At 52.7% G+C, this 10,214-nt stretch overlaps 1 protein-coding gene across 1 annotated transcript in view; it reads left to right on the top strand.

The window, feature by feature from the left end:
* The window catches only part of LOC103080956 (myosin-3), a 22,037-nt gene that overhangs the window by 7,704 nt on the left and 4,119 nt on the right, over window positions 1–10,214 (top strand). Inside the window, exons 12-32 of the mRNA XM_007457846.1 lie at window positions 66–204; window positions 826–944; window positions 1,028–1,177; window positions 1,888–2,058; window positions 2,185–2,491; window positions 2,602–2,672; window positions 3,249–3,336; window positions 3,421–3,538; window positions 3,931–4,054; window positions 4,142–4,278; window positions 4,365–4,620; window positions 4,817–5,059; window positions 5,152–5,328; window positions 5,438–5,583; window positions 5,664–5,754; window positions 6,645–7,034; window positions 7,133–7,259; window positions 8,292–8,410; window positions 8,582–8,778; window positions 9,149–9,332; window positions 9,967–10,132. Of these exons, the coding sequence (XP_007457908.1) occupies window positions 66–204; window positions 826–944; window positions 1,028–1,177; window positions 1,888–2,058; window positions 2,185–2,491; window positions 2,602–2,672; window positions 3,249–3,336; window positions 3,421–3,538; window positions 3,931–4,054; window positions 4,142–4,278; window positions 4,365–4,620; window positions 4,817–5,059; window positions 5,152–5,328; window positions 5,438–5,583; window positions 5,664–5,754; window positions 6,645–7,034; window positions 7,133–7,259; window positions 8,292–8,410; window positions 8,582–8,778; window positions 9,149–9,332; window positions 9,967–10,132 (3,520 nt within the window). The remainder of the gene's footprint in view (window positions 1–65; window positions 205–825; window positions 945–1,027; window positions 1,178–1,887; window positions 2,059–2,184; window positions 2,492–2,601; window positions 2,673–3,248; window positions 3,337–3,420; window positions 3,539–3,930; window positions 4,055–4,141; window positions 4,279–4,364; window positions 4,621–4,816; window positions 5,060–5,151; window positions 5,329–5,437; window positions 5,584–5,663; window positions 5,755–6,644; window positions 7,035–7,132; window positions 7,260–8,291; window positions 8,411–8,581; window positions 8,779–9,148; window positions 9,333–9,966; window positions 10,133–10,214) is intronic.

Here is a 10,214-nt window from a genome sequence, read left to right as displayed (position 1 = left end):
GGGGGCGCGGGGCTGCTCCTCCATCACTGGGGTCAGCCGGCTGACGTGCGGTCCTCCAATGCCAGAGCGCCATTGACATCCTGGGCTTCACCCCAGAGGAGAAATGTGGACTCTACAAGCTGACAGGCGCCGTGATGCACTACGGGAACATGAAGTTCAAGCAGAAGCAGCGGGAGGAGCAGGCAGAGCCGGACGGCACCGAAGGTACCGCGTCAGCGCGGCGGCCGCGCGCCAGGGCCAGGGGGCGTCCAGCTGAGGTCGCTCGGGGCCTTCGCGGGCCTCTCACTGTCGCGGCCTCTCCCGCTGCGCAGCACAGGCTCCGGACGCGCAGGCTCAGCGGCCATGGCTCACGGGCCCAGCCGCTGCGCGGCATGTGGGATCTTCCCGGACCGGGGCACGAACCTGTGTCCCCTGCATCGGCAGGCGGACTCTCAACCACTGCGCCACCAGGGAAGCCCCTCGGGGCCTCTTTTTGAAAGCGCTTGCTCCTCCTCCTGCCTAGAGAGGCGAACCTCTTCAGGGCTCAGATGCCTACAGGCACGGTTACTGCCCCGTCTGCTGAATCACTAGAATGGTCCTGCTTCAGATACAGTAAGGAGTGACCAGGGTTTTCTGGAACCCAGTGCCGCCTTTTCATAAAATCTGTCATATTCTCTGAGTGCCTCAGCTCCCACTGCCATAGGGAAGCAGTTCAGAGACACGGAATGTAAACGCACGGAGATGGGCTGGGCCGCGCGCGGAAGCACCCGGTGACGTTCAGGGTGGTTCTGCCGCTTTGCCAAGCATCAGGGGTTTCCCTTGTAATCAGCCGTCTTTTCCTGCCAGTGGCTGACAAGACAGCCTATCTGATGGGCCTGAACTCTTCGGACCTCCTGAAAGCTTTGTGCTTCCCCAGAGTGAAAGTTGGGAACGAGTATGTTACCAAGGGCCAGACTGTGGATCAGGTAAGTGGCTGCCGCAGGCTGGGAAAGGACGCAGCACCCGACGGCCGCTGCCTCCAGACTCACCGGCTGGCCCCTCCGCACAGGTGCACCATGCCGTGAACGCCCTCTCCAAATCCGTCTACGAGAAGCTGTTCCTGTGGATGGTCACCCGCATCAACCAGCAGCTGGACACCAAACTGCCAAGACAGCACTTCATTGGCGTCCTGGACATCGCGGGCTTTGAGATCTTTGAGGTTTGTGTTATGCTCGTTTGGCTTTGTGTTGGGGGCCGGTTTTCATGATCCTATAGGCAAGATGTCAAGGCAGCCCACACGTCATCCAGCATCACATCTTGGGGGAAAACGAGACGGAGGGTGGATCAGGTAGAAGAGAACGTGGAAGGGTTTGTATTGTTTTAAGAGGGAGGAAGGCTTGAGTCAAGTGGAATTTTAGACATCCTCAAATGGATAAAAGAAAACAAGAAATCAAATGCAATTACTGACAATAGGGAGAGCCAGAAACAGAAGAAGTTGACAATAAGCCAACCATGCGATATTTTACATAGACATCCTACTGGCTCTGTGTTAGAAGCATATAGCCATTCATCAAAGCATATGTTTGATGTCTGCCAGGTATAAGACTTGCAGGTGAAAAAAAGATGAGCTTGTAGTTTGTAGAGGACGATGAGAAGTACGTAAGGCGCACAGAAGACCGACGACAGATAAGGCAGACGGCGGCCAGCGCCCAGGAGCGGCCCAGACCGTGCACTCAGGAGAAGCATCTTCCAGCTGGAAATCAGAGAAGACTCCAAGGACGTGTGGTCTCCGCTGAGCCCAAGAATGTGCCCATACCTGAAAGCATAAATGAGCTGGCGAGAGCCCGAGACCATGAGGAGGAAGGCTGATGCGTGTTTGGTTTTGAAAGAAGTCTAACTTTTCATGTGAACCTTATGTTTTGGTGTTAGTTCAACAGCCTGGAGCAGCTGTGCATCAACTTCACCAACGAGAAGCTGCAGCAGTTCTTCAACCACCACATGTTCGTGCTGGAGCAGGAGGAGTACAAGAAGGAGGGCATCGAGTGGGAGTTCATCGACTTCGGGATGGACCTGGCCGCCTGCATCGAGCTCATCGAGAAGGTCCGTTTCAAGTTTTGGAAACTATGTTTTGTGAGAACTAAATTATTCACTGCACCTTGTTTAATTCTATAGACAAAGAAAAATGCTTATATAGAATTGTAACTTTGTGTTATGGTCTGCTTCCAGCCGATGGGCATCTTCTCCATCCTGGAAGAGGAGTGCATGTTCCCCAAGGCCACAGACACCTCCTTCAAGAACAAGCTGTATGACCAGCACCTGGGCAAGTCTGCCAACTTCCAGAAGCCCAAGGCGGTCAAGGGCAGGGCCGAGGCCCACTTCTCGCTGATCCACTACGCGGGCACCGTGGACTACAGCGTCTCGGGCTGGCTGGAGAAGAACAAGGACCCCCTGAACGAGACGGTGGTCGGCCTGTACCAGAAGTCCTCCAACAGGCTCCTGGCACACCTCTACGCCACCTTCGCCACGGCAGACGGTAACAGGCTCCGCGGGGTGCCTTGGACCCGCACTTTTTCACTCAGCCCACGGGACTGGAACAGCTCTGTAGGTCTGCTGACAGCACATGCCAACTTTTCTTTCTTTCAGCTGACAGCGGAAAGAAGAAAGTTGCCAAGAAAAAGGGTTCTTCCTTCCAAACTGTCTCCGCCCTTTTCAGGGTAAGAAAGATACAAATTTATTTGCTTGTAATTGGTTTAAGTCATCTCAAAACGAGCAACGCACAGATGCTAAACTTGATTCACTCAAGAACAGTGATGTGGTCTTAATCTGGTTACTGTCACTTAGGGAGGGTGAGTTGGCAGTATGATGATATACAGATGAGCTCTAATAAATGGAGAACCAGAACTGAACTGTCACTTTAAGCGGCATCAGCTGCGTGTGCTGGCTGGCCTGGGAGGCGAGTCCTCAGTACAAACTTTCCGACTCGCCTGAAGGACACGGGCAGTAGCATGTCCGGTGCCCAGTGGAGCTGGATACTTCTCTTGAGCTGATTCCAGAGGCATTTTGTACTTGGTTAGTCTCTGGTGGTTCACTGTGAAGCAAAAGTCTGTTATATCAGTTATTTGCCTACACTTCTAGCCAAAAGATTATTAAAAGAAAGAGTTAAATAATATCTTTATTCCTTAGAATTTGATAAATTTAAAATACATACCTTACTTTTTTGTTACAATATATCTCCGTGTCTGTAAAAGCCTATATATAGTAGGCTGTCAAATTTAATCTTTTTCTTTTAGGAAAACCTGAACAAGCTGATGTCAAATTTAAGAACAACCCACCCTCACTTTGTGCGCTGTATAATTCCGAACGAAACCAAAACCCCAGGTAAGACACCCGCTGGCTCTGAAGGTGGCACTCAGGTTTTAGGAGGTTCTGTGTGAAGCTGACGTTTGTTGCTTCTCTTCTCAGGGGCCATGGAGCACAGCCTTGTCCTGCACCAGCTGCGCTGTAATGGCGTCCTGGAGGGTATCCGCATCTGCAGGAAGGGGTTCCCAAACAGGATTCTCTATGGGGATTTTAAACAAAGGTGTGTGGTAAAAATGTTCTATTTGCTTCTTGAGAAGATGTGTAAATGCTGGAACTTGCGAGGGAGAAATACTGGTATGAGAAGACCCGTTTCAAAAGAACAGCTATGGACTCCATGTAGAATGATTAACCTACCACTGGGCCAAGGTATACCGTTTTCTCCCACATATTCTCAGGAGCTTATCCGATATACAACACGCCAGAAAAACACCTGGCCTAAGTAAGAGTCAGTAGGCCTAGCTTCTAGGCCACTATCTGGCCCGTGACCAAGAGCAAGCTTCCTTCCCTCTCTGGACCTTGGCCTTCTTGCCTCTTGGAAGAGAGGCCTGAGCTGGTTTCCAAAGTTCATGTCTTTGCTAATGGTCTACGATGTTTCTGTGTCCACAACGGCAGATACCGAGTGCTGAATGCCAGCGCCATCCCCGAGGGGCAGTTCATCGACAGCAAGAAGGCGTGTGAAAAGCTGCTGGCATCCATCGACATTGATCGCACTCAGTACAAGTTTGGACACACCAAGGTACCGCACCAGCTCTGACGGACGTTGGCGCGTGGTCCCCGCTGGACTCTCCTCCGGAACTGACTCCAGTCACCCTTCTCCCCTCAGGTGTTCTTCAAGGCTGGCCTGCTGGGAACCCTGGAGGAAATGCGGGACGACCGCCTGGCCAAGCTGATCACCCGGACGCAAGCCGTGTGCAGAGGGTTCCTCATGCGCGTGGAATTCCAGAAGATGGTGCAGAGAAGGTCGAGCGGGGTCTGTGCTCAGACCTGAGCTCTTCGGGAGAAGTGGGGCGTCTCTCTTAGGAAAAAAACTGATGTTTTGTTTTCAGGGAGTCCATCTTCTGCATCCAGTACAACATCCGAGCCTTCATGAACGTCAAGCACTGGCCCTGGATGAAACTCTTCTTCAAGATCAAGCCCCTCCTCAAGAGCGCAGAGACCGAGAAGGAGATGGCCACCATGAAGGAAGATTTCCAGAAAACCAAAGAAGAACTCGCCAAGTCAGAGGCAAAGAGGAAGGAACTGGAGGAGAAACTGGTGACTCTGGTACAAGAGAAGAATGACCTGCAGCTCCAAGTACAAGCTGTAGGTGTTTAGGAGTTTTTTAAAAACTTTCCTTCTAGATTTGATTATTTAAGGAAACGATTTTTGGTGGGAGTTTTGCTTTTTAGTTGCGATGCTTCGTAAAGGACTTCACATATTAACAAAATACTGGAATGTCACAAATCTTATCTTTTAACCATTAAAGGAAATCGTGATGTTTTTTTTTTCTTTGTTTAAGGAAAGTGAAAACTTGTTGGATGCAGAGGAAAGATGTGATCAACTGATCAAAGCCAAGTTCCAGCTGGAGGCAAAGATCAAGGAGGCGACTGAGAGAGCTGAGGATGAGGAAGAGATCAATGCTGAGCTGACGGCCAGGAAGAGGAAACTGGAGGACGAATGTTCGGAACTGAAGAAAGACATAGATGACCTTGAGCTGACACTGGCCAAGGTTGAGAAGGAGAAACATGCCACAGAGAACAAGGTGGTACACTCTTTGTGGGCCCTTCCAGCTTGATGTGGTCAATGCAAACCCGACCTGATCTCTTCTTATAATTGCCTGTGGCTTCTTCTTAGGTTAAAAACCTTACTGAGGAACTCGCTGGTTTGGATGAAACCATTGCAAAGTTAACCAGGGAGAAGAAAGCCCTCCAAGAGGCCCACCAGCAGACCCTGGATGACCTCCAGGCTGAAGAAGACAAAGTCAGTTCCTTGAGCAAAATCAGGAGTAAACTGGAACAGCAGGTGGATGATGTGAGTAAAGGATGCTAGTCGGGAGGCCTGGGCCTCAGGGTGGGAAGAGCCCCCGAGAACCCTCTGGTGCAAAGCATTTGTTCTCAAAAGGAAATGGTGCCTTTTGCAGCTGGAAAGCTCCCTAGAACAAGAAAAGAAGCTTCGTGTAGACCTGGAAAGGAACAAAAGGAAGCTTGAGGGAGACCTGAAGCTTGCCCACGAGTCCATATTGGATCTGGAGAATGACAAGCAACAGCTGGATGAAAGGCTCAAGAAGTGCGCCCCCGAAACCACCGAGTTCAGATTTCCACCTCCCGGGTATCTGGTCTTCACACGTTCTGCATTTCCCTTCACAGGAGGGATTTTGAGTACAGTCAGCTACAAAGCAAAGTGGAAGGTGAGCAGACTCTGGGCCTGCAGTTTCAGAAGAAAATCAAAGAGCTACAGGTAGGAGGCGTCTGGGACTTTTCTTTCACACGTGGTCACATACAGTGGGTGGGGGGTGTCTTGCACGTCATTAGAGCAGAGCAGGCAGGACCGTGGGTCTCCTCTCTGCCAGGCTGACGCAGTAGTGATGAGCGGTTTTTCCGTAACTGTCGACAAAGCGCATAATTGAAGTATTTCAAGTCCACGTGCAGTTGGAATGGACTGTATCCTGGGTGGCCACTGCAGGGGTAATGCCTGTGTTGAGGCAGGAAAAACCTGTGTCAGAGGAAATTTGCAGCATTGGTATCGTTCCGGGAGCAGTCCGACGGTTTGTCTAGCGGGAGGGGAACCTAGCCCGGTGTTGACACTGGAAGTCAGGAGTGTCGTGGGGCGGCCTGCCCTCACAGGCCCGCACCGAGGAGCTGGAGGAGGAGGTCGAGGCAGAGCGGGCCTCCCGCGCCAAAGCGGAGAAGCAGCGCGCGGACCTCTCCCGGGAGCTGGAAGAGATCAGCGAGCGGCTGGAGGAGGCCGGCGGGGCCACTTCGGCCCAGATTGAGATGAACAAGAAGCGGGAGGCCGAGTTCCAGAAAATGCGCCGGGACCTGGAGGAGGCCACCCTGCAGCACGAGGCCACGGCGGCCACGCTGAGGAAGAAACACGCGGACAGTGTGGCCGAGCTGGGGGAGCAGATCGACAACCTGCAGAGGGTCAAGCAGAAGCTGGAGCAGGCAAAAGGAAAGAGTTTGAAATCAGCAATTTGCAAAGCAAGATTGAAGATGAACAAGCACTTGGCATTCAACTGCAGAAGAAGATCAAAGAGCTGCAAGTAAGTTCATATTTCCATCAGTCTGGCTCAAAGAGGCACAGTTATGACATAAAAAGGCTAAAACTGAGCTTTTCCCCACGGCCAGGCCCGCACCGAGGAGCTGGAGGAGGAGGTCGAGGCAGAGCGGGCCTCCCGCGCCAAAGCGGAGAAGCAGCGCGCGGACCTCTCCCGGGAGCTGGAAGAGATCAGCGAGCGGCTGGAGGAGGCCGGCGGGGCCACTTCGGCCCAGATTGAGATGAACAAGAAGCGGGAGGCCGAGTTCCAGAAAATGCGCCGGGGCCTGGAGGAGGCCACCCTGCAGCACGAGGCCACGGCGGCCACGCTGAGGAAGAAACACGCGGACAGTGTGGCCGAGCTGGGGGAGCAGATCGACAACCTGCAGAGGGTCAAGCAGAAGCTGGAGCAGGAGAAGAGCGAGCTGAAGATGGAGATCGACGACCTCGCCAGCAACGCGGAGGCCGTGTCCAAAGCCAAGGTGCGGGGTGGGGGGCGCCTCATCCTCGGGTGAGGGGGACCCTGCGTGCTTCCCACCTGAGCGCTGACTCAGCTTCCTCCCCCTTCTCAACCCTGCAGGCGAATCTGGAGAAAGTCTGCCGCAGTCTGGAGGATCAGCTAAGCGAGGCCAGGGGCAAGAACGAGGAATGTCAGAGGAGCCTGAGCGAACTGACCGCACAGAAGGCACGTCTGCACACAGAGGCCGGTGAGCGCGGGGCAACGGCGGGGGGCGGTGCCTCCTGGACACCCCCAGAGGGCAACTGGTCAGAACGAAAGGCAGGGTTTGTTTGGGGGAGGATTTCTAGGGGAGCAGATTTCCAGGAGACAGGCAATCGGAATAACCCACGAAAGCGCCATGTAGAATGTCCCAAAGGAGGGGAGCTCCGAGAGTTCAGCAACGAGGAGGGACCCAAAACACCACCTGCTTCAAGCGCTTTCAAAATTAATGTAACCCTGCCTCCAAAAGAACCTAGAGGGCAGAAGTGAGACTAGGAACCAAGTCCCGCTGCACATTAACGCAGACTCGTTGTCTGCAATGGAGCATTTTAAACAGTAAAGAAAGACACACGGCCAATTTGTATAGGCTCTTGGTGTGTGACAAAAATACAGGGGAGCATTATCCGGGACTTCCACCTAGAAAACGCGGCTCCCCCAGCGCCGGTCCTCAGCCCATCATCACAGGTGAACCAGTCCTTTGTAGCAGCTTGACCGAGACAGTGACAAAAAGAAGTTCAGGGGCCACTTCTACCATGGTCTTGGGAGTTCACCCCTGGAGTCCGAAGGCCTCTCCCCCACCTTCTTTTTCCTCTTGCCTCTACGTAAGCATATAAACCAGAACCACCGTAGCCACCCGAAAATCCAGCTTCAAACTACCGAAGCTAGAAGTCCTAAGGAGCGCAGCTAAGAGATGCGCTATTTCCCCCAGCGACAAATTAGCAAACAGCTGGAAGCACCAGCCACTGAAAGGTCTGATGGGAGTGTTTAGGTGGTGAGGTTTTGGTTTACAATTATTCTTAAGTTTTATTGACAAAAGTTACTCCATGCTTCTCGAAGTTTACAATAGTATCTTACCAGGGTGTGCTTTCAGTTTCCTCTTCACGGACACATCCCTTCACCCCCAAGAAAGGACCACACCTTGTAATTTACTCTCTCCCCAGATCTCAGCACAGTGCCTTACATACAGTAGGAACCTGGTGAGTGAGTGAGTGAAGTGAAAATATTTTCCTTCTGGACACAGGTGAGCTGAGTCGTCAACTGGAAGAAAAGGAGAGCATAGTATCACAACTTTCCAGAAGCAAGCAAGCATTTACCCAGCGAGCAGAAGAGCTCAAGAGGCAGTTAGAGGAAGAGAGCAAGGTACGTCAGCAGAGGGAGCGCTCCCCGACCCAGCCTTCCAGTCCCACCTGCAGAAACGAAAGGCAGCTCTACTCGTAGGTGATGACAGCGGGAGCACACTTGGATTGCATCATGCACACGGCACTAAAATGGTCATCCACTGGGGCCTCTCCTCTGTCCTGACTTTTGCAGGCCAAGAGCGCCCTGGCCCACGCCCTGCAGTCCTCCCGCCACGACTGTGACCTGCTGCGGGAACAGTATGAGGAGGAGCAGGAAGCCAAGGCCGAGATGCAGAGGGCGCTGTCCAAGGCCAACAGCGAGGTGGCCCAGTGGAGGACCAAATACGAGACGGACGCCATCCAGCGCACAGAGGAGCTGGAGGAGGCCAAGTACACAACCCTATCTGTCTTCAGAAGAAATAGAACTCCTAGATGATCAAGTGACAGAAGGCACCGACTTTAGAACTACTCGCGAGTGAATTTGTTACGATGTTTCCCCATCTTCTGTGTCTTTTAAGGCAGTTCTGTGCCAGTAGAGGGACCCGGTGTTAGCACATTTCATTGAGACAAACGACTTTGACCTTGGTTAGAGAAAAGGCAGGCTATTGGTCACTGGTTTCTGGCAGACAGGAAGTTCTCCTGGGCTTATGAAAGGAAATCGGCATTTGAATCACATAAACTAGTGATTCCAACGTGGTGAATAGTGATGTTCAGGAGGACTGAAACTTAAAGCATCTGCTTCTCTTTCACATTCTTCAAGGAAAAAGCTCGCTCAGCGCCTTCAGGATTCCGAGGAGCAGGTTGAGGCAGTGAACGCTAAGTGCGCTTCCCTGGAGAAGACCAGGCAGAGGCTGCAAGCAGAGGTGGAGGACCTGATGGGCGATGTGGACAGAGCCAACTCCCTGGCTGCCGCTCTGGACAAGAAGCAGAGGAACTTTGACAAGGTGTGGGGTGAGCTCCCTGCCAGCTGAGCACCATGACACAGGGGTACCTGGTGGTACCTGACTCTGCCCCAGTAGCAGTGTGACCTCAGGCAAGCCCCTGAAACAGAACGGGAGTGGGATGCGGGGGGAGGACTCTTTCAAACACTGTCAGTGGAAACAAGCCACCGCCTCCAATGTTGTCCAGTCCCAAGCGTTTTTGTACCCCCACACGGCCGGTCTGTCTGGGGGGCTGATGTGGGAATCCAACTCGGGTCCCACTGCGAGGCTTTGTGGCAGCTTCCCCTTCGGTATGACAGGTAAGGTTGATGTGAAACAAAGTTTTAATGAAATATTTAGAAGTGCAGGGCCATTTTCATATTGGGAAAAGGGCAGTTCGGCCCAGCTAATTCCTTCTCAAAGGATCCACTTGCTTTTCATAGAGGGCACTTGTTACTGACCAGCGACTGATCTTGAGTCAATTTATGCAACGAAATCTCGGTTAGCCAACAGTCAGGAACAAGGGGCTAGGCAAGCAACAAGGCAGAGGCGGGCGGCCCCAGCTCCCAGAACGCTCACCCTCGCGGGCGTACTTCGATAGAAACTAGACAACAGGCGCTCGTCAACAGAGGTGCCACCTTCCTCCCCGGTGCTGCAGGTGCTCGCCGAATGGAAAACCAAGTGTGAGGAGAGCCAGGCAGAGCTGGAGGCATCTCTGAAGGAATCCCGCTCCCTGAGTACTGAGCTCTTCAAACTGAAAAATGCCTATGAAGAAGCCTTCGATCAACTTGAAACTGTGAAACGGGAAAATAAGAATTTAGAGCGTAAGCAATTTGTCTGAAATCCTCCTTCGTGCTATTGCCAGAGCGTGGGGCTGGAGGGCCGTGACTGCAGGACCCAAACCCC

Source organism: Lipotes vexillifer, unplaced genomic scaffold (assembly GCF_000442215.2).
Source record: "Lipotes vexillifer unplaced genomic scaffold, Lipotes_vexillifer_v1.1 scaffold611, whole genome shotgun sequence".
In the NCBI taxonomy this organism is placed as follows: domain Eukaryota; kingdom Metazoa; phylum Chordata; class Mammalia; order Artiodactyla; family Lipotidae; genus Lipotes; species Lipotes vexillifer.
Note: the sequence above shows the minus strand (reverse complement) of the source record. Positions and strands in the feature narration are given on the sequence as shown.